Genomic DNA, 27,983 nt, shown 5'->3' on the forward strand with positions numbered 1-27,983 from the left:
GACTTGAACAGCACAAAAACAATGTGGATTAAACAAAAGTTATAAAAATTACACTAACCATCAAAAGGCACATTGAAGAGGTTTTGCTCATAAATGCATGTAAAATGAAGTAATTTGAACTTGAGATTTTTATACAATTACTAAACTGCACAGTATGAGCTGCAAACGCTTTATTGAATGCTACCTCTGACTAAGAATGCATTATTTTGCACTTGTATAGTCTTTTTATATTTTGAAATTTTAAGGGCAATAAACATATATTGAAATGTTTACATTCAGATATGTAAATCAACATGTATAAATTGCTATTAGTTAATTAATGGGGAGATAATCGAGAATCGAAGTCGAATCGGACTGATAAAATGAATCGTTAGATTAATCGATGCATCGAAAAAATAATCGCTAGATTAATCGTTTAAAGAATAATCGTTTATCCCAGCCCTAATGTTAACAATATGCAAAAGGTACATACCCCAAAGTAAGCGATGATGTGAGTTATCGTCTCCAACGTAAATCTCTTTTTAGGACTACAACAAACACACGGATTGTAGGCAACAGTTTACTTTCTGGGATTGGTGATTTAGACAAGACCGACGTTATCATAATTCCTCTCGCTTTGGACTCTGTTAGCATTGCATTGTAAATGAATCTTTCAAACATAGTAAGGAGCGTCACATTTCTGGCTGACGTCAGAGGCAGAGTCCTGCATGGGTCCATTTTTGGAGACCCGCTCCCAACCGATCCGCAAAGTTCAGCACCATAACCGACCCTCACCTGTGATAATATCAAAATTAAATCCGCACCCCCCCAGACCCATTAATATTTGTCCTGTTTCCCGACCCGTGTCCCGCCACATGCATAAATCACACACGCTAAAATCATTCCAATTAAAGTGCTTTATTTTTTATCTTGTACCTCTCAAAATCACAACAGCGTCATGAATGGGCTAATGAAACAGGCTAAAGTGTGCTTTGTTCAAGTAGCCTACCATCGGCACCTAAATGGAACCTAATAACTATACACAAATAGACCTATTAATAAAAAAAGACCAAGAAAAAATACAACCTACCTACACAACCCCTTTCTAAGAGAAGACGCCTATCAACGGCAAAATCTTTGCAACTCCTGCAACGCTCGCTCCAACTAGGCTACGAGAAGCAGCAACAAAGGTCACTGTCGCAGTGGTGGTGACGTGATGGGTCAAATGTCATATGTTGTGCGTGTAATGGTAATTTAGACAATACAAATACTGCACATATTTTCATTCGCGCTACTACCCGCCCGCACGGAGTTAATTATCCGCCCGCATTCCCGCCCTTAAATTTTAGGAAAGTCACAATCTACCTGTTTTAGACACTCTTATGCAGGTTTCGCGGGTACATAACCCGTTGCAGGACTGATCAGAGGTATTCAGGCCAATCACAACGTACAAATTAGCTGGGCAATCAGAGACACAGAGCTTTTCAAATCAATGAGTTTTGTACAAAATCCGTGGGTTTCAGGAAGAGAGTGAAATCTGGAGCTACAAAAATTTACAATATGTGAAAAACAATGTGTCTTTGGAACCATAAACCACGCAAACACATTATATTATACCAAATACACAAAATAACGTTGTTTTTAAGCGATAAAATAGGTGCCCTTTAAATAAAATGTATAATAGCAAATCGTTAACATCAGAAATAATAAAGTTTTCCCATTCTCTGCTTTTGTCCCCAGCCTGGTTGCAGATGTAGTGGTGTTCAACTCCTCGTTCAACATGGAGTCGTTCCTGTCATCCATCTCCACCTTCATGAAGACCATGCCTGACCATCGGCCCAAAGATCTGGACCGGCTCATCAGGCCCAAGTGCCACGTGCTCCACTTCCCAATTTGCTTTCCTGAAGTCACAAGGTTTGTCATACCTCAGTCTCAGACGTCATGCCCACATGCTGTTGCCTAAACGTCTGATTCATACAACACACCTAACTGGAAACACAAAGCTGTCCTCTGCAAGACGTGTGTGTCACGTTCTTTAATGATAATTCTTTAACCTAAAAACAACCCAAAACCATCAGATCGTAGCCGAACGCTGCCATGTGCACATCAATGACAATGCGTTATAAAAATCGTCTCATTTTTAAAAGTACGCAAAGTTCATGCAAGTCTTTAAAAGAGGTGCAAGAATTTAGTTTGAAGCAATTAGTGGAATGTTTTCATGTATTGTTATAAAATGTAGGAATGTTTGTGAATTATGATTGCACACCGGTCTGTTATTGTGAAGACATTTCCACGCTTCTAATAGAGACAGAGCGCAGCGCGTCACAACCTGAAAACCACGCCCACCGGGGGGGAAAGCAATCCAACAGTCTCCATTGACTTTGTATTGCAAAAGGCCGCCTCCTTGTCATTTTTGGCTTATAACAAAAAAATGAATAATGCCTAAAAGCTGCTGTGTGACAATATGTACAGCTAACAAGCCAAAGAACCCAGAAAAAAGTTTTTATAAGCTGTCGAGCCGTAAAACCCAGTCTTTAAGGAGAATAAAGTGGATCGCCGTCGACTACGTTTACCCCTATTGGACGCAGTTTTACTAATAGGAGTACTATGAAAAGTTGCCTGTTTCCATATCTGTGTCTAAACGCTCGTTTTTTGAAGTCGACAGCTTATAAAAACGTATTTATTTATTTTTTTGGCGTGTTAGGTGTACACCTTTTCACACAGCAGCTTTTAGGTATTATTCTGTTTTTAAGTTTAATCTGTAAATACGTTTTTATAAGCTGTCGACCCCAAAAAAACAAGCGTTTAAAGACACAAAAATGGATACAGGCAACTTTTCATAGTACTTCTATTAGTAAAACTGCGTCCAATAGGGGGAAACGTAGTCGGCGATCCACTTTATTCTCCTTACAGGCTGGGTTTTACGGCTCAACAGCTTATAAAAACTTATTTCTGGGTTATTTGGCTTGTTAGCTGTACATATTGTCACACAGCAGCTTTTAGGCATTATTCAGTTTTTTGTTATAAGCCAGAAATGACAAGGAAGCGGCTTCTCGCAATACAAAGTCAATGGAGACGGTTGGATTGAATTCCCCCCCGGTGGGCGTGGTTTTCAAATTTGCATAACTGCGCTCTGTCTCTATGACACGGCACAAATTAAAATGTGATTGGTTGCTTTACATGTCAGTCTATGGCCTTCAGCATGAAGATCTGGCTACGCGAGACTAGTCATTCCTCCCCGCAGCCTTCCAGGGATCACTGATTAATAAAAAAACACATGCGAGTTCACTCTTAATCTGCCCCCAAAAGCTGATCGCGTACGCAAATGTGGTTAATGGCGAGTGGGCAAAGTTGTGTAAGAAAGTGATTAGAATAGACAGCTTTAATATCCTGTGTGGATCACTTGACACGCTCCGACTGCAGATCCATGCATGCTCGGGAACACACACACACACACACAAAATACCCATCAGTCACACAGTCAACTGTAGTTTCTTAAAGTGTGTTTGATTGTGATGTGGATTGTGTAAATATTTGCATTTTATTTTTGTGTGACTGATGATGCACTTGAGAAGAAATTGGGTAATTTACTGAGGTTTTGGGGGTTTTATCTGCCCAGAGTATCAGGATATTAAACTGATAATCAAATATAGGTACAATTTACTAGATAGGTTATTAAAAACCATTATGTTTCCAAATTCCATTTCGCAAACCTGTTTGTTTGTGCAAAGGCGAACGGTTTGCTATCCTGATCTGTGGATCATGCCCTGTCCATTGTTTATGCAATACTTTATTGGTGATTTAGTCTTTTTTTCCTTTTAATTTGTTAGTAAACTTAACAATCCTATTGCTGATTGTTTAAAGGACAAACCAACTAAAACTAAATATTTAAAAGGAAGTACACTTGCAGACTTGCGTTCTGCTTGATATCCTTGTGCTCTCACCGGTTGATCCCCGAATTGATTTTTAGTTTTATTCGAGGTCTCTGAGCACATTCTTACCCCGTCCTCCTTCAGCTTTTAAATTTCATTGTGTTGACTCGCGTAGTCTAGATTGGCTTCAGAATTTGCCTCTCGAACTGTCGTCTTGGATCAGCAAGCATCCGGTGGTGCTTTTCTCATCGGCCGTTCCAAAGCAACGTCAAGAAAAAGCCGGCTAGATGCAGCTTCACGGACAGGGCCTGCTTTTTATTAGACTCTTAATGAACAGCAAGCAGGACCTGAAACGAGTGAAAGAATATTGTTAATTCATTTTGATGTAAGGCATTTTTTGGCTAGCTTGTGTGCGCTGGTTTAAAGATTAGAGAGACTGTAAGCATGTTTTGCATATCATGCACATCCTTTCTTAACTGGCCTTTGTCTTCAAAATGTTATCCGATATAATCACTATTGTATCAGAAATATGTGAAAGTCTTACTTGAAGCAAAGTTAGTTGCTAACATACTTTATTTGGAGATGCAAATATTATATATGCGACTAATTAGCATATCATGAAATAATTTGACTCTACGGTAATTGATTGACAGCTCTATTGAATATACAAATGTATACCATGTTTTGTTAAAGCTCAATATATTTATATGAATATGAATCACATGTGTTCCCGGTGTGTGTTAGCTCGGCACATAAGATTCATGTTGTATCATAGAGAGCAGCATTAAATCTTTCAGTTTAATATGTTTACAGTCCATTACTTTTGTGTCTTTTCTCCATGAAACAGACATGTTTGCCATTATCTTTCTAATGCATGATTTGGTTATATTAGTCAGTGGATTCTTGGTTGACAAAATCAAGATTTTGAAAGCCCATCCAGTCCGTTTGTATTTCCAAGGTTGTTTTTCATGTTTAAAGGTCACGTTAAAGTGTTCTTTGCCACAAAACAGCACTGTATTTTCAAGTAATAATACCTATATTTACAACAAAGCTGCACTATAAAAATTATTTGTTGCACTTAAATTTTTCAGCCTAATCAATTTGAACTTACAATTAATTTAAACTTTCTTACCTAGTGAGGAGTTGCTATAAATTCTAAAAATAAAGTTGAAATAACTTAAGCTAATTCAACTTTATTTGTATAATTTATAGCAATGTCTCGCAAGTCAAGAAAGTTGATTATACTTAAAAATTTAAGTGAGACAAGGAATTTTTTTACTGTGTGTACATTCAGTTGTGAGTTCACAAATGTAAAATCTACATCCAAATGATGAATGCCAAAAGTCATAAACCTCTATTTTGCGAGTTTGGGTTTGGTTTAGATGAGCGTGGATGGATGTCCCTGTGCCCGATCTGATGACAAATTTGCCCTGTGTGTAAAATGTGGGTTAAGATTATTAGTAATGTTGGTCCACACTCCTGTGTGTGCGTGCGCGGGTATCACGGGTAAGAGTTACGCTGTAAGTAAGCTGACACTGATGACGCAGGACTCTCGCCTACAGTGTTTCTCAGCTCATTTTCAGATGGTAATTTGCCCCTTCCAAAGCAAACTCACAGAGTGTAAGGAAACGATTATATGCATGGTCGGTCATCCGTCAACACGCCCTGGGTTCTTTTCGCAGCAACCAACTTTGTCCAAGCCTTTCAAGAATTTCAAAATATTCCCAGAGACAACAGAAGAGAAGCAGAGCATTCAAAAGGAAATATCTTGCAGGTGGACTCCTGTTTGCCTCTTGTTTGCGTGCTATTTGATCCAAATTTATTTTATAGTCTCTGTCATTTTCTGTTTAATGTTTTAAAATGTTTTCGACCATTTATTTTAATACCACTACGTAAGAATAGTAAAGGAGTCAGAGGAAAGGTTAAGTATAAGGAAACTCCCCTTAAAGTAATAAATCGTACGGTTAGCCCTCAGTCGCCATCACCATTTAGTGGGGAATTAGAAAGAGAAAACTAAACAAGGTACTGTAAAAGTAACCCCACAATCCAAACACATCTTTTGTAAGATCCCATTGTATATAGAGCAATTCAAAGAAATCTCCATTTTAAAGGCTATTTCTATTCCCCCACAGTGTCCTTTGGATCAACTTCATCAGACCTCACTTATTAATTGGCTTTTTGCGTATAGCTGTAATTCAATCCTGATTGACCCTAGCGAGCAGGAGCCCAGCTGAGCGAGGCCATACCACATCATCAATCACTAAAATCCACCATGCTGGTGGCCCCTATTAAGGGCCAGTCTTTGTATTAAAACACAACAGGCCGACAGGGTATGTTTGCATAGAGTCACATGACAATCAGGTGTCCTTTCAAGAGCTTCAGCCCCGCGGAGGCGCCACATCACAAAGACACTCCTGGAAGACTCGAATGTAATGTTGCTTTGATTTCCATTGTTCTCCTCTTTGGCAGAAGAGTGAATTTGGTTTCCATAGCACTTAACTGGCATCAGATGTTTGCAGAACGTCCCACACACTCGATCGGAGCCGCAAGATTGATGGCCAGCACTGTATTGATCCAAACTCTGTGATCAAAAACAATGACAGTTCCTCCTGTGACGGGGACCACAGTGCTATCGAGCTCATTGAGGGGAAAATCCATCACAGGAATCTCTCCCTAGACTTTCATTGTCAGGAGGGACAGGTTTTCATTAGCCCATTTAACTCGGCACAGATAACTGAAGCTACTTTTCAAAGTTGGTGGGGAAAAGAGGGTATTTGGCTGCTTTTTAAAAGCAGTTCAAAGGCATGGATGTGACTCCGTACGCCGGTCTGCCGCCAATGACTGACTGGCGAAGCGATTCTGTTACTGAAGCAGATGGCAGGATATCCTGCTGGAGAGATTGTCTCAGAACGGTTCAAAGGGAACGCGGCAGTGGAAATTATGCGCCTCGGTCCCATATCGAAGTAATAAAGTTGCATCAAAGACGCCGATCACCTTGTTACACAAACCAGTGCCACAGTTTCATAGTTGTGTGGGTTACATTATTTAATCGAACGTTCAAACAATAGCGCGGGTGTTTCTGGTCATTCGGTTGATACATCGTTCATTTGGTAATTTCATCCCTGGACAACAGAAGAAAATCTTTCTGTGTATTGGAAAAATTCCCGATGGTCCAGCACAAATATGTTTTTAAATACTCATAACTATTAAAACCTGCCTTGCCTGGCACAATCGTCACGATAGTCACGGTTTGCATCATTTCTGCTGATTCTATTTGCTTTGTTTTGTGCTTGCTCAGGTCTCTATGGATGGCGTCATACTCCCTCAGTTACGATGGCCACCAGCGGTCAGAAACACATCACTTGGCACCCGGGCTCCAAATCCTCATACGCCAAGCTACTCATCTCGTAGTGCTCTCTGTTTTGATTGCTCCTAAGCCTTAATGTGGGCAGGATGAAGTGATGAGGAGATGTGCTTTCTTAATCAAACCGCCAAGCGTTTAATCTTGTCGGTGAAACATCTGGCGGGCACCTTTTCTCATTTGCTTCTTTGACATTGGATTCCAGCACCTCGTGATCCGAGGACATTTTAAAACGGGATCTTCATCCTTATGGCACGAGGACTCCTTAGTATGTGCCCTGTGAAAATAATCCAATGGTAAAACCCAAAGGTATGGCATGCGTCTGATCTCTAGATCACATGTGCCAGGAATGAACCACAATTGAGTCCATATGGTGCTTTCAAGTGCTAGGAGCGAACCGTGATAAATAGGAACGAATCAAGGATAAATCCACGGCTTCAGAGATTTGTCCCTATGGCAACCGAGTTGTGGCCATACAGTAAATTTAGCTATGATGTAATCAGGTATTTATGAAATAATAGCAAAAAATGTGCATTCATTTATTGTTTGCTCTCGATGGGGGTGTAATATCAAATTATGTTAGCAGGCCTTTGAGTTACTCAAGAAGAGTTGCGGCTAACATGGGATTAAGCCATCACGCTCTTCGGACATGAGGTTTTTCGTCATGCTAACACCTGCTCAGCCTCATGAGCAATATTAACAAAGAAGAGAACATGCAAGCCTAGTGCGCTTGGCTGTAAAACCATGAGATCATAACATATGCGCTGTGTGCATCTTTTCCTTTGTTTAAAGTTCTGTAAAGTCATCTAGCTTTCAGTTGGTTAGTTGGTATTTAGTTTGTCCCATGAAAGAAATTTAGAAATGTTAAAAAATTGTAACATCTACAGTACCTTGAAATTGTTGTGAAATGTGATAAACAGCTATACTTTAATGTAAAATTTAGTTTGTAGCAATCAAGCTGTTATGTGCCTGTCTCACATGGCAGATGTCATGGCTTATGCAGTTGTGTCAAAATCTGCCCATTCCATGTCAGATTTGGTGAGCCATATGCACATTACATAATACAAAAGTCTGTCATAGCTAACATGTTCCACAACCCGATACGATCATTTCCGTCATCTGCATTGTGTGAAAATGGTGTAGTGCTGTAAAGTCCAGTCTAGTGCTGTGGCAAACCTCTAGAAGGCTTTATTTTGGTTGCCTCCCTTGACCTACTTTTGTCACTCATTGTCATTAAAATTTGGAGCTCTCACCCTGCCACCCTCAGAGGTATAATATTTTAGCTCGGTGTCACATAGTCCAGGCTGTGTGCTTTGGCTGTAGCAGTAGATTTGGCATTTGACTATGAGGTCAGTTGGTAATAATGAATGTAGATGTTAATGTGCAGTAATGACCTTCTCCGTCCACATCTCAAAGGCTCTCTTCAGGTCTCTTGTGCCCATTGCGTCGGACCTCTGTCAAGCCACCGTACCAAACCCCCACGCTGATGCGATAATGCTAGTGACGGTGCTTTCACTACACAGTTGGCTGCATAAAAGTTTTGCATTTGCTCAGTGGGCAGTAAGTGTTAAAGGAATGTTCCAGTTTCAATATAGGTTTAGCTTAATTAACAACGTTTGTGGCAAAATGTTGATCGCCCCCATTGTTTTGTTGAAAATTGCTATAACGATGTGGCACTTGCAACTGAAACTAAGACATTAAAGGGACATTCCACTTTTTTTGAAAATATGCTCATTTTCCATTTGGTTCTTGCCGTTTTGCAATCCATTCAGCTGATCTCCGGGTCTGGCGCTAGCACTTTTAGCATAGCCTAGCACAATCCATTGAATCTGATTAGACCATTAGCATCGCGTTAAAAAATAACCAAAGAGTTTCGATATTTTTCCTATTAAAAACTTGACTCTTCTGTAGTTACATTGTGTGCTAAGACCAATGGAAAATTAAAAGTTGGGGTTTTCTAGGCAGATATGGCTAGGAACTATACTCTCGTTCTGGCGTAATAATCAAAGACTTTACTGCTGTAACATGGCTGCAGGAGGCGCAATAACGCACTGCCCTGCCATTGAAAGTTACTTAGGGGACTATTTTTGGCTGCTGCGTAATATCACTACGCTTGCTGCAGCCATGTTGCGGCAGCAGAGTCCTTGATTATTACGCCAGAATTAAAGTGGTTCCTAGCCATGTCTGCCTAGAAAATCGCAACTTTTACATTTCCATCGGTCTTGGCACACAATGTAACTAATGAAGAGTCAAGTTTTAAATAGGAAAAATATCGAAACTCTTTGGTTATTTTTTTAGGCGTAATGCTAATGGTCTAATCAGATTCTATGGATTGTGCTAAGCTATGCTAAAAGTGCTAGCGCCAGACCCGGAGATCAGCTGAATGGATTCCAAAACAGTAAGAATCAAATTTTTAACTCTAGGGGAGCTGGAAAATGAGCATATTTTCAAAAAAGTGGAGTGTCCCTTTAATATACATGTACAGTATATAGCCAAAAGTTTCATATAAATTCAAGACATAAGGTTATGTTAGGTTTAGCATGGTGTTTTCACAAGGATATCAAAAAGAAAGCCAAGCATGTAGTTTGGTAGCAGGGCTCCAGACTAACTTTTTTCACTAGGAGCACAGTGGCCCCAACTGAAAATTTTAGGGGCGCAACCAGGAAATTTAGGGGCACATACTGTAAATCAACATGCTAACCAAATATTCACATTTCTACTAATTTGCACTGTATTACTAATAAATTATATAATGATAGATGCTGGAAGTAAAATGTGCTGTTTTAAATTCAGTGTCTCACATCACAAAAAAAGGTCAAATTTACTGGTCGCACATGTGGCACATTCTCAAATTTTGGGGGCAAATTCTGGAGCCCTGGGTAGGCCATTATCTCTTAGCAAAAGAATGTGAAATCTATAGATTTAATATTTGCCAGTAAGGTAAAGCAGTCAGAAGTCTAAACAAATGCCACATACTACATCTTTACCTAACATCAAGTCTGTGCCATTTCTTTGTTGACAATACTAACAGATATCACATTGGTGACTTATAACTTCATCTGCCAAGAATAACAGTTGTTCCACAAATATGATTTAGATATCTCCACCTCAAATAAGACATAATTTTACAGAATAATGTCTCACATTACAGCCTCCAAACCTTCCAGAAGCTGACATGCTTTACTTCCATTGTAAAGCGCCTTACTGTAACCACAATGTTTGGTTTAACAAAAATAAAAATAGTTTTCTGTGGTATTGAAAATTATACGGCAAATTGTTTCGATTGAGTCGAGAACGTTTCCCTAAGCTCTCCTGATCTTCACAGATGAACTTTCCAAACTGCAGTGTTGCTAAAGAAACTTAGCACAGCTCACACGTACAGTAGCTGGCTCCACCTCTGAGCCGTCGCAGCGGCCGACCTCAAGATCAATGGAATTTTTCATTAGCCTGGGAAAAAGAGACTGCTCGTGATTATTGCCAATAAAGGAAATTAGATGAAATGATTTTTGACTTTGATTCCCCCCTCCACTTTCCCCCAACCATCCTTTCACATTTAATCAAACGCAAGGTAAAAGTCATCACTGAAATTGCGTCTGATTTATAAATAAGCTAATTGGTGGCGTTCTCCCTCTCCTGCCGGTGGACGCGGCTGTGTTTTTATTGCCTAGTCAAAACCTCCTCGTGTAATTTTCAAAATGGCCCTCGAAATGAAATTTTCCTCCTAGCTTGTGCGGCAGCTCCATCGCTCATACCTTGTTGAACCCACCTTCTTGTCATCTCTTTAGTGCAGCTTTATGTAGCCTGGCTCCCCTGTCTACATCTGTTAGTTAATTCATCCATTGCGAAACTCTTCCCTGGCACTTTTATCAATGGCTAATCTAATGGAGGTGAACTGTTGAGTGACTGCTCTCATTGATACTCTGTCTTTCTTGGGGGACGTTGGCAGAATGATGATGACATTGTGATGGTTCATATTTTGATGGCCATTGATCGCTTCTAAATGCATATTCACTGGGATGAATGCATGATTAGAGCATTGCCTGTGAAGAGCTTTCTTTGAAGGTTTTTCTGTGCAGGCCATAATTTACCTATCTGTTTTTGACTAATGCTTTCTGAAGTTGTGTTCGCGTAGATGAAAGCCGATTCAAAATGCATAAACACATGCATGCCTGGGTCCTGTAGTACGGCTGAACCTGGAACCATTTTCTTTAGAGTGTGATCTCAACATGGTTGAAAAGGAAAATAGTGTATTGCTTTCTCTCATTGTACAATCATTTGTGACTGGTAACTAACTTGGGCGTGTTAGAAATCCACGGGGAACGGTCTGTCTGTAACTCGGAGAGAAACTCTTTACGCTTTACAGATCTCTTTGTTTTCAAGCCGATGAGTTCTCCAGCACTTGGAAGGACACTATATATTACAAACATATTGCGGGAAGTCGTGTTAAATTGGTTTGTAGTTCGTCATGTTTTGCTTTGGACTTTAGATTTCTGTAAGGCAGCTACTTTGTTCAGGCTAGCCCACATGAAAAAAATGATTATGGATTTACCATAATAAACTGTAAATTCCTGTACTATTACTTTTTTATCCATACCATAATAAATATTAAATATATTACAGTATTTACTTGTTTACCAATACACTATACAATGAAAAAAAAATGATTCATTCAATTTACTCAATTTTTTTAAGGTAAGTGTTCGCAATCAATTTATTTAAGCTACTTTTAAAAATAAATAAATAAATAGAAAAACAAAACAAATAACTTTTGTTTAAATGTAGCTTAAATAAATTGATTGCGACCACTTACCTTAAAAAAAAAAGAGTAAATTGGATAATTTTTTTCAGTGTAGTTAATACTGCAAAATACTATAGTATACATTAACAAAGTGTAGTAATTACTATACTGTACTATACAGTGTACTACAATTTTCTTTAGTTTACTATAGTAAATACTAAAGTATTCTACAGTTTAATGAAATGTGCTTTTCCATTATTTTGCATTTTTTATCATATTTTCAAAATCTAAGTGTTGAAATGGTTAAAGCATGGCAAATTTATGTGATATGTGATGAGGGGTAATGACACACCCCCATGTGGTTTGTTGTTAAGTGGCAATGTTACTGTGATAGTTTTTAAACACCTCCCACATGAATGCATACTATAGTATATTTTTTAGTTACTTAGTAAACTGTAGTAAAATTACTAGATAATAAAGTATTTTTGAACAGTAAATAATTAAGAATATTACAGTATTTATTACAGTTATAATTTATATAGTATATCAGTTCATTATACTGTAGGTCATGTAATAGCACAGAATACTATAGTATACATTAACAAAGTGTAGTAATTACTATACTGTACTATACAGTGTACTACAATTTTCTATAGTTTACTATAGTAAATACTAAAGTATACTACAGTTTAACGAACTGTACTTTTCTATTATTTTGCATTTTTTATTATATTTTCAAAATGGATGTATTGAAATGGTTAAAGCATGGCAAATATTTATGTGATGAGGGGTAATGACACACCCCGAAGTGGCAATGTTACTGTAATAGTTTTTAAACAGCTCCCACATGAATACATACTATAGTATACTTTTTAGTTACTATAGTACAATTACTAGATAATAAAGTGTTTTTGAACATAGTAAATAATTAAGAATATTACAGTATTTATTAGTTTATCAGTTCACTATAGGTACTGTAATAGCACTGAATATGAATATTAGAGTATAAATTAACAAGTGTAGTAATTACTATAACATGCTGTACTACACAATATACTACAAAGTTTCTTACCGATTTTTAATGTTAAAGAAAAGAGTAAATAAGTTTAAGAGAAGTTAGTGGTCTAGACTTTGCTGTTAGTTCTGCTCATGAATCTTTGTTTTATATATTGCATCAGAAACGAATATCTTCAACAGCCTTTTTTACTTATTTTAGGCTTTGTTGTATTCATTAATGCAATACTAAAGTACTGTGTCATTTCATAGCAACTGTACTGTAGGCTGTTTCTTTTTGGATTTTAGGAGTGCCTTCAGTTCTGCTCTGCTGCAAAAATAATAGCGCGTCAGTAAGCATAAGGGAATCTCGCTCTCATGCAGCTAATTGGCCTGCGTCCATCACGCAACCTACAATTAGGACCCGCGGTGCCATGAAGGCAGCGTATAGGATCTGCAGTCGCAGGACACGGAGAATGTACTTTCAGTGCTTTATAGATTGCTTTTGGCAGGGAATTACGTGAAAATGTGACTTGTTTTAACTTCTTTAACTTGTAATAATCGTCGTGGTTGCAGAATACATCACTTTGGCTGTGTGCTTGACATATTTTAGGGCCGGGGAGAGAGAGAAATGCCACATGAGACCTTTTTAAAATGTGGTTTTAGTTACCTTTTTGTTTATTTTGCTTAAACATAATGTACTGACCGGTGTAGCATATGAATTATTTGCTGCTTGTGTCGTTTTTCATTATAAAAGTCAATAAAGGTTAAAAGAAAAACATCTTTGATGGGGGCAATTAGGAATGTGTTTACAGTCTTTCTTTTTCTATAGTCTTTACTTATAAAGTGTTATTGGACTTTTTCCTTTCGTCTTCAGATTCCTACCCGCACACAAATGTCTCAGGCATTTAGGGCGGCAGGATATCCACAATCCAGCTGTTCAACACACTGATCACACATCAGTTGCAAGGTAACACAACATGATTGCACTGTTAATTATTTACATATTTAAACGCACATTACTGATGAATAGAATGTGGCGTTATGACTAGACAACATTTCTTTAATATTCAATATTATATTATTAAATATGTAAGGATATTTAAAGATATTCAATATAAATTTAATCAATATTTATGTATTTTACAGATTAAAACATTATTCAAAACAAAAAAGAGATCTTTAGTATATTCAAAATATTCAATACAAAATATATTACATACAATTATAATTAATCATTTTCCGAAATATTTACCTACAATTTTACCTATAAACATGCTTAAAATATGTTGTACCACACAAAGACTATCATGAACATTTGTTTAATAATGATGCAAATGAAAAAGAGTGCATGGATTTACAGAACTTACCATCTTACCACCATATTCACAAGACAAGAAATAAGCTAGTTCAGCATAAGCATCAGTTACATATCAATTGCTTTTTCAATAATCCTATTATTGTTTAATGCATGAAAGAAGGATGCCTAACCAGTGATCTTTTAATGACCCCGAGCAGTTTTTCCGACATTACAAAAGACACTGAATCACCTGAAGGGAAAGTACATGAGGCAGGACCGCAGACTGGGAGTGTGGTATCGGGTGATGATGACAGAGACAAGCTTCGGCCACTCCACATAGTCTGGCCACATCGCTGGTAAGAACATTTACCGCATGTATGAAGAGTTCATCTAACATTCATTTATTTATAGAAAGTGACACCCAAAATAATGCATTGAATATTTCACTGAATATGAACTTTTTTGAAGCTAGTGATTATACATTTATAATTGAAGTTATAAATGCATTTTTAATAGTTAAACAGAATAGAATTTCACCCCAGACTTATCGATAACTTTCAAGCAGAAATGAGTTTTGCTCCGCAGAGAATAATATGATCTCACCAGTTTAACTGTTTCCACCAAACAAAGCGCTCACACGTAATTGTAATGTGAGAACCTTGTTTCTCAGCAGACTTCAAACATTTGCAACATGAAAGTTTCTCAAACAGCAACCTGTATACAACTACCATTCTGTGAGTTATTTGCTTTGGATTGTGCAGGGAGTTATTTGACAGTAAGGCAAAAGCATTGAAAATAGATAACATGCTTGTTTTGATACATCAGCATTAAACGTGCATAGATAGACCCCTGGTTTCATTCAGAGCGTGAAATCTGTCGGCCGACCCCCTTGACGTTTTTGCGTAACATTCATCTCGGTGTTTCTCAAAGTGCATCAGTGTAAGAATAATCAGATTGAAGTTTTAAAGTTTGTATATGCAGATAAACTCATTTGCAGAGGCAGCAACAGAAGAAAACTCCTGTGCCGCTGAATTGGTCGCAGGGGCCGTTGGGGGAGGGATGAGAAAATATTTTATTGCCCGCAGGATCGCTCTGCGGTTTTTGTTGAAGTTTAAATATCTTCCACTCCCCATATTTTAAACTCTTTTTGGCATGAGTGGAAACCAAACAACATTGTATCTTTACCTCATCTGCCATGGACTAAGAATTTTTTTTTTTTTTAAAGGGAACCCATTGCTCCAGCCACATATTTCCCCCATGACTCTTTGCTCATCTCTTGGCAGCGATGATATGTTTCCTTACCAAAAAACACCCGTAAATCTGATTAACAACCAAAAAGACCACCAGTGTCGAAGTTTGATGCTGGCAAAGGGATTTTGCAATGTTTGTTTGTGTTATGTCGCTGTCATTCACCTACTCTTGTATAAGTAACAATAGCACCCATTGTGTAATCTCCTCAAAACTGAGCAAAACACAGATGGATTAGCGCTGTTAACATGCGCGCTTCATAAACTCTGGCTTTGGTCCGAGTTAAATTAGGATTTACGCAGGGCGAGAGCTGTTGGAAAAATAAGAAGGGACTTGGATTATCTCCGACAGCGTGTCCCATTTCATCCTTTTTTCAGCCTCTGTTTTTGTGTCATCATCACTGGTTGCAGATTGTTAATCTCCATGTGGCCTGGATAGGTCTTCATCTGTTGGATTACAGGACTGTCTTATTGCAGGCGCTGACTGGGGCGGGCGTTTGGAGAGGGCAGCTGTTTGCAGGTGCTGATGTAATGAGGCCTTAAAGTGATAGTTTACCCGAAAATGTCAAATCTTTACTCGCCCTTATGTTTTTCCAAACCCATGTGACTCCCTTTGTTTTATGTTAGGCTAAATTTTTGTCTGATTTCTCATTTAATTCAGTTATTAGGCCAAAAGCAGTGTCAGTGGCTATGTTTACATGCACAACATTTTGTCAAGCCCAACTGAATTTAATACGATTGAAGGTTACGACGATACAATTTACATGTACCCTAATCATTGCAATCTGATTAAAATGTTCGTTTACGAAAGTCTGCACAAGCACACAGCCAGGGTTGCCAGATTCGCGTTTCAAAACCATCCGAATGGACGTTCAAAGCTAGCCCAAAAGCATCCCAATGACTATTTACAGCCCAAATACCAGTAACGAAGCAACAAAATCATTTAATCTTTAACCTGCAAAAAATCAACTGGTGGAAACAGTTTAAACAGTAGCCCAAATCTAAACTCGAAAAAAAGCAGAGGACTTGGCAACGCTATGCTGCAGACAGCATTACTCGTCGAGTTCATGCTTTATCTCTGGATACTGTAAAAGTCAAAACTGAGTTGGAGAAAATTGTTCTTAAGAAATTTTCAGATATTGGTAACGAAAACACACTTTTCAAAAGGCACAACGCTATTTTATTACTTTACGTAGCTTAATATTTTAAAAGTATACATAAACGCTGCAGAATTTAGTACATTGCATGTAAAGCGCTTGACCCATTAACGTTAAATAATTCTATTGCCTTGCTATTGCGTGTTTCTGTGATGAGAATAATGTGATATAAGAGGTAAATATAATACGTGAACTTGGAGCACAAATGTTCTGAGCATGTGCACAAGGTATTTTTGCTTGTGTTTACATGCGTACTTTCCCCTGCTGATCGGATCACAGATCGGAGTACGTTATCCCCTTCAATACGATCCAAACTTGCATCCGATTGTCCTCAATTGTATTGATTATGGTGTTTACATGAAGACTCTTCAATACATTTGAGCATTCAATACCATTACAAACAAATTATTTGGTTGCATGTAAACGTACCTACTGTGTCTAAAGAAAGACATTTTCGAACAAATTTCGACCTTGTGTTTCATAGTGACCAACAGGCACATGCTCTTCACTCCCCTAAATGCCAGTGAGGGTTAGTTTCGTTCAACCATTATTGAAATACATCATCTCTACCACATCAAACAGTCACATGGACTTGCCCTTCTTATAGACCTCCACAGGCAGTTACGCAGTGTAGGCTTTTTAAATCCAGAAATATTTGTGTACCTCCCGTTTCTCCCAGACTGTTCAGCGGGCACCAATTGAGTAAAAAAAACACTGCAGGCACTGACGTTTCACCACTCTATGCTGGCACCGATCGCTCGCCGTTCCCAGACTCCTCCTGCGTCCTGCTCATCGCCAAAGCTGTGCCACTGAGACCGGCATTAGAGAAAAATGACGCTTGAAAGAACATGATTTGTTGGAGCTCCGAAAACGCCACAAAGGAATTCAACCAGGCGAAGGCAGAATTCCAAAAAATTATTTGACTTTTGATGTTTGCACGCAATTAAAACTAATGAATCACGTCTATTAAAGCGCGCAAAACAATAATCGAAACGTCACCACGTACATTTTTCAATCATTTATACAGTATATAGTAGATGTTGCCTCATTAAGACCGCACCACGCATCCCTCCCCACGAGAAACGTCAGGAATGTAATCCACGCGGCCGTAGTTTGTTTTGTCTTGTTTTACGGATAGATCTGCCTCCGGTATTTTCAGCTGACCCTAATCAATCCCCAGATAACTGAGTCCTGGTCTTTCAAGAGCCCCATTAATTAGCCCTTTCGCTTTCTTCTGATTTGAATCCTTTAACGTCATGCTTTTGCAGTAAATAGAGTTTGAATTTTAAAACATGCACCTCATGGGTGCGACTTAAAGGGGAATATTTAATCATAGCTGTCTAAATGAGAGGATCATATTCTTTTAAGTGGTACCGGATGACTGCTAATGAGGATTCGGCGGGTCCCTGCAGAACCCATTTTTTTATTTGTTTTATTTGGTTTCTGTCTCATTGCACTCCGAGGTCAAGGGTGACAAAACACAACATTTTTGTTTTAGGTAGCAGGAAATGTATTTACAGTGGCACCAAAACGTATTTTATTCACACTAAATAAAGTGAGAGTGTTCTTGCATTATATGACCAAATGTCATGATAAGCTTTTATTTAGACTAACTTCACCATTTTTTTAGATGTAAAATAAGTCTTTGGTGTCCCCAGAGTACGTATGTGAAGTTTTAGCTCAAAATGCCATATAGATAATTTATTATAACATGCTAAAATTGCCACTTTGTAGGTGTTAGCAAAAATGTGCCGTTTTGGGGTGTTTACTTTAAAATGCAAATGAGCCGATCTCTGCACTCAATGGCAGTGCTGTGGTTGGATAGTGTCGTTTAAGAGGCGGTATTATCCCCTTCTGACACCACAAGGGGAGATAAATTTCAATGACCTATTTTTCACATGCTTGCAGAGAATGGATTACCAAAACTAAGTTACTGGGTTGATATTTTGCACATTTTCTAGGTTGATACAAGCACTGAGGACCCAATTATAGCACTTAAACATGGAAAAAGTCAGATTTTCGTGAAATGTCCCCTTTAAACATAATTTTTGGCTAAATTTGACATTTTGGCTTTTCTGGGCCACTGCATACATACAGTATATTTATCAGTATATATACAGTATCTTTTTATGAGCTGCCTTGGAGATTAAGGCAAGTTAAGTCTTGATTTGTTTTGATTGTCTATACTGTACAGTACATACAAAATGTGTCTCCTACTGTACTTTATTTGGGTCATCCATACCTCATGTGCATTAAAAACAACCTTTAAATGTAGCAAGCAGAAATTTAAATTCATTCCTTTATTAATATGTATTTTTTGTTTATTAAACTTCATTACTCCTTTCAGTAGGCTTTATGCCCAGCTGCACTACTTCCTGAACTTCATCCAGCTCCTTGTTTCCTGTCTGCCATTATTGGACAAACTGATTAATCCAGGTGTGTCTGATTATTGTTGTTGTGACTACTGAGGTCAGGCAAACCTGGATTAATCAGTAAGGAGCTGGCTGAAGTTCAGGAAGAAGTGCAGCTGGGCATAAAGCCTATTCATGATGTCAAAGACAAACAGCCGGGAACTTGTGTGTATGTGTGTTAGCGTGCATCCGCAGGTCTCCTCTCTTTCAGATTTACTGTGAGCGGCATGTTGAGCGCCGGCAATCCCTGCATAACATAACTGACATATTAATTAACCCTCCGCTATGCTGTCAGTAGGAAATAAGGCATCACGGCTACATGCAGTCTGTTTTAGTTACTAGACTGACAGGCTGGGTAATAAGTATCCCTGCAGTCGCCATGTCACCTCCCCGCAGGTCAACCAGTCTTAGTACAGAGGTGGTAGCAATCACATCCACATTGTGGCGAATCAAAGAGGCTGCAAAATTAATGAGGGAATCAACGTCGAGCCATGGGGGAAAAGGCAACATAAAAGAACCGGAAATGAGAGGAAATAAGCCCTCACTAATACCTCATCTAAGGAGATTCCACCCAAGTGGGAGGTGTCTTTTGTCAAAGCGCTTCTGCCCCGGTAATTGTTTTTGACCTTCAACATCGTCATTTTTGTGGGGAGAGCTTCTTCTTAGTTCATGTACAGAACGGCGATGCCGACAAGCTCGGAGATTTGTCAAAGCCCCTTTTGTGCTGCGTACTTGAGCTCTGTAAGGATATTCGTTTATGTACCTCAATGGATGAACCTTGCCACTCATCTGTCAGTGTTTTGAAAAAACTTCAGCTTCACAGTTTGGGTCACAGAAAGGCATTCCAAATGTAGGAATTACTTTCATTGTCTTAGGAGGAACATTTTCATCAGGCATGTTGGTAGGTCATTCTAGTAGGCCGTTTTCAATTCAGAATAAAACTTTAGGAGTTGCATCTTACAAAAATTGTGTAGCAGAATAAAATTAACTGGGGTGCAGTCAGCAGACACCTGACAATATGTTATATGAATATATGTGAAACTGTCTATGAAATCCAGGATAAAGTTGAATTTAAGTTTGATTTCAGTCATTGATTACACTTTAATTTTAATATTTGATATTACCTTACTTAGTCAATATATAAAAAGTTTATATTTACACAGAATGATTATGAATGAACCTCAGTTTGGCACGCACGCTCGCTTCAGATTTCCTGTTCAATCTAGATGCTAAATCGTCCCGGCCCCTACGTTGCACAAAACCTCCACTTATTCTTATAGTGCACTATGTAGGGGATAACAAACGATTCATATTGTGTAAATATGCTTTCCATTAGGATGAATGGAGTCTGATATGGCATCAGTGTCACATGAGCCGCAACAAGGTACAATAGCACAGAGCAGATCATGCGTGATCAAACAGTGTCACGAGTGAAAATGATATTGGTTATTTAAATAAGGGGGAGGGTCTTTTCGATAGTTCCTCACTGACTTCTTGTTTCAGTTAAAATTACATCACCACATCAAATAATGCTGGGCGTCCCAAGGTGCTTCAGTGGGCCTTTAAAAAATTAAGGATCTTAAAGGGTTAGGGATGCACCGAAAGGAAAATTCTTGGCCATAGCCGAATGAAACAAAAACTCAGCCAAAGGCTGAATAGCGAGGAACTGAAATTCTTTCTCAAAAATTATTTTGCCAATTTTCTCATCATTGCACAAGTTACATTTTCAGAATGTCCCTTTTACTATATTTATTTCACATTATTTAAAGGGCCATTTCATCGATAGGAACATTAATCTTTGTTGAAAGTGGTTCATATTTGTAGTCGAAATGTAACATAAATTTAGAATTTTGTGCCTATTTGACCGAGAAAAGACAAAATGTGACTTTAGAGCACAATTGTATGAAAAACTACAACTCCCACTATGCACCACAATGCACAGCTCTGCAAGCCACTCCTATTAATCGGAACACGGTTCAGATATGCTATTGTGTACATAAATGCCACCACATTAGTAAAACAAAGAAAATAGCCACCACTGTGTCACCCTCTTCTATATCATATTGATTAACTTCCGCTGTTATTGTAACACAAAGTCTGGCTCGCTCCACAACGTCTGTTTAGCTTAGCTTAGCATAAAGATGGCGGCGATCGGTTTTTTCGTCTGTGTTCGTATATTTTCGTAAGTCCCACCCACTGATCTGTAATAGGTCTTTAGCGTGAGTGGGTCCCACCCATAGCCCCCACCTTGGAAAAATGAGGAATGAGTGTCTGTAGTCTTTAACACTCGACAAAGATACAGGACTTCCTTCTTTCAATGACGCAAAATGACGATTTCTACATCATTGAAAGAAGGAAGTGCCTCACTGAAATGAGTATTTCTCCCGTCTCAGGAGAAACTGAGGAAATGATGCACGACCATTCAAAAACATGACTGGGGTTCTAACGATACAAAGCTTAATGCAAATGGGTGAAGTTTCCCTTTAACAATGACTTTTTTTTACATTTCAGCAGTCATTATAAGGCCTTTTTACACCTGGTCACTTCTCTGATCAGATAGCTATTAGATAAACTTGTTAAAACTGTTCCATTTACATATGACCACATAAATGAGTCTTGGCTAAATGGATATTAATCTGATCTAAAATGCAAATAACCTATTAATTTTAGGGGTGTAACGATTAACCGTCGAAATGCGCGTTTTCTCAATGAATGAATTGGCACTCCCGTGCAGAAAATTCCTTTGTGCCACAGAAGAAGTAGCATTACGAATGCTATTCCAGGAAATGTCTACAGGAATATTTATATCAATGTTCTTCAAATTGTTTTAGGTATTTTCATGATAATAAAGAATATTTTAAATGATTTGGTTTAACGAGTGTTGCTTTTTTAAATGCACGTTATAAACGACTCCAACTCGATTTTAGATTGATAAGGACTTCCTACTGACCAAATATAAGCGTGTTTGTCATTGAAGGACTTTACTGGTTTTAGGAAGTTTTTATTACATACTGCTGACGCTCTTCGTTGTTTTATGACACAAGATGAAGAGCTAAAGTTTCTCGTTCTCCGTGCTTGTGCATTTAGAAGACAAATATCCATCATTGCCACCTTGTCTTTCTCATACACTGCATGGTGTTCAGGATGTCTTGATTTTAAAGGGGACATTTCATGAGACTTTTTTAAGATGTCAAATAAATCTTTGGTGTCCCCAGAGTACATATGTTAAGTTTTATCTCAAAATACCTATATATAGATAATTTATTATAGCATGTTAAAATTGCCACTTTGTAGGTGTGAGCAAAAATGTGCCTTTATGGGTGTCCTTTAAAATGCAAATGAGTTGATCTCTGCACTAAATGTCAGTGCTGTGGTTGGATAGTGCAGATTAAGGGCGGTATTATCCTCTTTTGACATCACAAGGGGAGCCAAATTTCAATGACCATTTTTTTCACATGCTTGCAGAGAATGGTTTACATTTTCTAGGTTGATAAAAGCACTGGGGACCCAATTATAGCATTTAAACATGGAAAAAGTCAGATTTTCATGACAGGTCACCTTTAAATGATAAATGAAACCTGCAGTGTTGCATGTTTTCGCGTCTTTCTTTGACACTTTATAATGCTATAACAATTTGCGCATTTCACTCTGCGCTGGTTAATTTGATCGCATCATCAAAGACTTATTCAGCTATTTTCGTCCAAATAATTTTGGTTGCCGAACATTCGGTGCATCCCTAAAAAAGGTTCTTTGCAGCAATGCCATAGAAAACCCATTACTGATTCTCAAAATAATCTTTTAAATTAAGGTTCTAATTTTTTATAGTCTGTAAAACTTTATTTCCACTACAAAGAAGATTTTTGTGCTACGGAACGGTGCTTTATGGAACCAAACAGCCTGACAAAGACCATTTTTGGATCTTTTCTTTTTATGAGTGTGGGAGGTAAAGTATCGCAATTCTTTAAAGCATCTTTTTTGCTTTCCATCTCCATAATGCACATCAGAACATTGTTTTGTTGGTTTGATAAGACCCATCCCATGTAATTGGACAAGAATGCTCATTGACATTCCCATGGGGAAAAATAGAATTTCAAGTGCATTTAACGAAACATTATTCTTTAAAGTACTCCACATGTAGTGTTATTGGACTTGAAGGCACACTTCAGAGAGAGCTATTTTTGAAGTAATGAAGCATTGCCAGTGATTGACTTTGAGAAAGCTGCTCACCAGATCTCTTGGCCGAGCTCAAAACTTTAATGGAAACACACCAGCAATCAGCGGCCTGGCTGGATCACAGCGACAGAACATGTGGCTTCAGCTTTCAGATATGTCATTAAGGTATACAGTGTTTGTAATAGGAAAAGGATCTCGCAGATCTCATAATAAGCATCTCATGTGTAAATAATTGCATCTATGTTTGAAATTATTTGCAGGTCTATAAGAATTTAAACGTCTAACACCTCATTTCAACACCTGTTTACTTTTTCAAACATAAAAACAAGAGCATTTTTATTATTTCATGAATTATGTTTTAGATTTAAAAGCCACACAATTTTCCATAATACAGGATTTTTTTTTATTATAGTCGAAAAGCAAAAAAAAGGGGGGTTCCGTTTTTACTTTTATACATTTTATTTTTCATTCTGTTACATTCAGAATGTTGCGTAATATTACTGGCTAATATGGTGTTATCATCTTCCTGCTTTTAATTAGTTTGGATTGATGTTATTCTGTTTAAATGTGAAAGTAAGTCTTTTGTTTCTGCTATCTCTCTTTCTGTCTACAGGGAACATGACAAAGACCCGCAGCTGTTCTTCCAGACCTTACTGAAACTCAAAGAACGACAGCTGAGCTTTGAAGTTTCTGTCCTGGGAGAGACTTTCACTGACGTTCCAGGTACATCATGTGCTTTTGGGATTCTTTAAATAAGTATAAGTATAATTTAATATGTGAATGTTAAATTGAAATGTATGAAAGTCCTAGATTTCTGAAGGTCAGGTCTTGATCTCAAAGTTTCAGTTTTTAAATTTTTCCTTTAGATTTCTACTTTTCGTTATATAGTCGCTTGACACCTCTGGTATATTGGGCAAATGTAATAAAATGCATTTTATTTAACTTTGAAACGAATTTGTTAAGTGAATAGCTTTAGGTTCAAAGAGCGTCTGTTTATCACACACAGGCACCGTTTTTATTGGCAAAATACACTCCCCATTAGTGGACAATTACAATTTAATATCTTTCGGACAGTCTTGAGTATTTATGGCGTTGTGTTAATTTAATTTACGTGTATGCACACGCCACACGCCAATGAGTAGAGCTGCCAGAACGAGACTTACAGGAAACACAATCTCTTATATTGAGATTGCAAACTTTTATTGTGGCATAAAGAGCCACTGGACCAAAAGAAATAAACAGATCGTAAAGGTCGCTCATGTTATGAAATTATGTTTACGATTGCTCGGAAGGCAATCACTTTGAAACGGTTTTAATCTATTTTGATTTCGCTAATAGGATCACGATATTGATTATTTGTATGCTTCTCCGTTTTATGTATAAATTTATGACGACCTTGCTTATTTTATCTCCTCGCAAAATATGACCAAAACTTTAAACATCCCTCTCTCCACTAATTACTACACATCGATACTGAGGCCTCTGTCCCTTCTTCGTTCCTTCCCACTATAGACATCTTTGCAGAAGCCAAAGAACAGTTGGTTGACCACATCCAGTACTGGGGTTTCATGCCCAGTAAGGAAGATTACCTCAAAGTGCTATGCCAAGCAGATGTCGTCGTTTCCACGGCCAAGCACGAGTTTTTCGGAGTGGCGATGTGAGTTTTTTCTGGTGTCTGTCACACAAATATGTTCTTTTTAAACGGAAAGGCTTTATTGACAATATTTTTAACATTTATAACCTAATATTTTAACATTTAAGTGTTTGTTCCAGTTTTTATGATTATAGTTAACTGTCAGGTGACTCTGGTAATTTATAATATTGAGTGCTTCATAGAATTGGTGCTCCCAAAAATGCCAGCTTGTGATCGCTGAACATCTGTCTGCTTACCATATACAGTTTTTCTGCCCCAAATAGTACTGACAAATAGTAGACAATTTAAAAATTTGACTGCAATTGATGGCATTACAAGGGCTATTTACACTATGAGGTGGGGGGTCAATGGGTAGCACTGTTGCCTCACAGCAAGAAGGTACCCGGTTCAAGCCCTGGATATGTCAGGTGGCCTTTCTGTGTGGAGTTTGCATGTGGTTCCTGTGTCAGCGTGGGTTTACTCTAGTTTCTTTCCACAGGCCAAAAACTTGCGAGTTAAAGGAAAACACCACCATTTTTTAATATTTTACTATGTTCTTACCTCAACTTAGATTAATTAATAAATACCTATCTTTTTTCAATACGTGCAATTGTAATCTTTGTACAGTGATTTGTGAATGTGTTAGCATTTAGCCTAGCCCTCATTCCTTTGGCTCCAAACAAAAGTTTTATTTTGTGCCACCATACTTACTCATGTAACTACTCATGTAACTCATGTCTTTAAATAGGGAAAACATGAAAATGTTTGGTGGCTTTTAAATTCATACCTGTTTGGAGCCATAGGAATGAATGGGGCTAGGCTAAATGCTAACACATTCACAAGGCGCTGTACAAAGATTAAAAGTGCATGCATTGAAAAAAATGGATGTATTAATTTGTCTAAGTTAAGGTAATAACATACACTGTAAAAAACAACCTATAAAATTTACTCAATAAAATTGTTGTAACAATTTGCACTCACTTTGTTTGAGTAGGTTATATCCTATATATTTGAGTAAAGATGACCTAAATTTAATAACTATGATAAACTAAAAAAAAATAGGTAAGGTCTACCTAATTTTTTTCATAACTAATAATTACTTATAAAAAATTAATAACATTAACCCCTTACAATACATTTTAAGTGAAATACAACATATTGCAGTTATTACTGTTAAAAACTGGATAGTGAAGGTAGAATGTACCCAATATTTTTACTTGCTAGCTCATATACTTAAGTAAATTATAACTAATTTTCATGGGTTATATTTAACACCCTCCAGAGTAATTTTTTACAGTGTAGTAAAACATTGAAAAACTGTGATGTTTTCCTTTAAGTGAATTGGAGATACCAAATTGCCCCTCTCCTAACCTGTGTGTGGATCAACTTGTGTATGGGTTAACCGTTTCTTGCCATAGATGCTGGAATGGTGTGAAGAATAAAGAAAGAAGAAAGTTTACACTATGGATAATAACTATAGTTAAAAAAATTTTTATAGGATAATATAAATCACTATAAGACAATAGTGAATTTCACACCACAACTATAACGAAAAACACAAGGAATGATAGTGTGTTCATTTAAAATCAACAACATTAGCATTATCATCCCTTTAGTGTGGACGCTAATATAGTTATAGTGTGAATGCCCTTTTACATAAAGGGATAGTTCACCTTTAAATGAAAATTCTGTCATCATTTACTCACCCTCATGTTGTTCTAAACCTGTATGAATTTCTTTTTTCTGTTGAACACAAAAGATGATATTTTGAGAAATGATGGTAAACACACATTAGATAGTGACCATTGACTTTCATAGTAGGAATGCAAAATATGATGGAATTTAAAGGCGGAGTGCACAATGTTTGAAAAACGCTTTGGAAAAGGAGACGGGCCGACTACCAAAACACACTTATAGCCAATCAACATTTAGGAGCGTGTCTACTAACCGACATCCTTGCCGGGTTGCGTATGTGTGGGGCGGGTCTAGATTCTATTGGGGTAGGGGCGTGTTTGTTTAGGTGATTTCAAATATCAACATTGGCTTTCAAACATTGTGCACTCCGCCTTTAATGGGTACTGTCAACTGTGTGCTCACCATCATTTATCAAAATATTTTCTTTATCATTTATCACAATACTTCCAAAATATTTTTCCTACTATGGAAGTCAGTGGTCACTGCTGTGTGTTCAACATCATTTCCCAAAATATCTTCTTTTGTGTTCATCATAAAAAAACATTTATACAGGTTTAGAACAACATGAGGATGAGAAAATAATGACAGAATTTTCATTTTAAGGTGAACTATGCTTTTAACTTTCCCTTGCCATTTATTATTCTATATATAGACGTTTAAAGCAACTGGTTTTAAAATAATTTTTAATGGAGTACAGTATTATGTCAGTTTATAAGTGTGGTCCATCCCATCACATTTTGACAAGTTAATTACGTAAGGAATGGTTGACGACGGGCCATTGAATTATAAGAAAATAATGCACACCAAGGTGGTAATGCGGCCCGACGCGAAGCGGAGTGCCGTTACACGCAGGTGTGCATTATTTTCAAATAATTCAAAGGACCGGTGTCAATTATTCCGCTTATACCACGGTTACCACAAACATTGCTCTGGTGCCTATTTTTAAGACATTTGACAAGTTAGGTGTGCAGTATACAGAAAAATAATCAACACCCATAGAACATTTCTCAGCCAATCAGAATGCAGCATTCAACAGACCCGTGGTATAAATTCAAATAAAATAGTCCCCATATGTTGTGTTTAAATGATTTTCACTTTAAACCCTGTTTCTCACCTAAAATTGAGTTTATGCTATCTTTGTTCACTATTTATATAACTACATCCAAAAATATTTTAGTACAAATACTTTCTAAGGGTATAAAACCACTCCACCCATACTCTACACATGATGTGAAATTCAACCCTCACACAAGTTTACTCTCAAGTTTACCTTAAGCATGTATTTCCAAACCTCAGCACCAGAAAAGTTCATATCTTAATTGAAAGGTTGTTTTCAATCCCAGGGGCCTGTGCTTTCTTTCTACCCACAGTAGGAGGGTACCGCATGTGTGTTAGTGGGACCTTTGAAAACACCTCCCTTGATG

At 37.7% G+C, this 27,983-nt stretch overlaps 1 protein-coding gene across 2 annotated transcripts in view; it reads left to right on the forward strand.

Annotated features, from left to right (window-relative positions):
- gtdc1 (glycosyltransferase-like domain containing 1) overlaps window positions 1-27,983 on the forward strand; it is a 53,902-nt gene that overhangs the window by 20,190 nt on the left and 5,729 nt on the right. For both annotated transcript variants that reach the window (XM_055215796.2, XM_055215797.2), the window contains 5 exons: window positions 1,720-1,893; window positions 13,821-13,913; window positions 14,462-14,599; window positions 23,845-23,954; window positions 24,744-24,888. In XM_055215796.2, coding sequence (XP_055071771.2) covers window positions 1,720-1,893; window positions 13,821-13,913; window positions 14,462-14,599; window positions 23,845-23,954; window positions 24,744-24,888 — 660 coding nt within the window. The remainder of the gene's footprint in view (window positions 1-1,719; window positions 1,894-13,820; window positions 13,914-14,461; window positions 14,600-23,844; window positions 23,955-24,743; window positions 24,889-27,983) is intronic.

The sequence above is a fragment of the Misgurnus anguillicaudatus genome, chromosome 17 (genome assembly GCF_027580225.2).
Source record: "Misgurnus anguillicaudatus chromosome 17, ASM2758022v2, whole genome shotgun sequence".
NCBI lineage: Eukaryota > Metazoa > Chordata > Actinopteri > Cypriniformes > Cobitidae > Misgurnus > Misgurnus anguillicaudatus.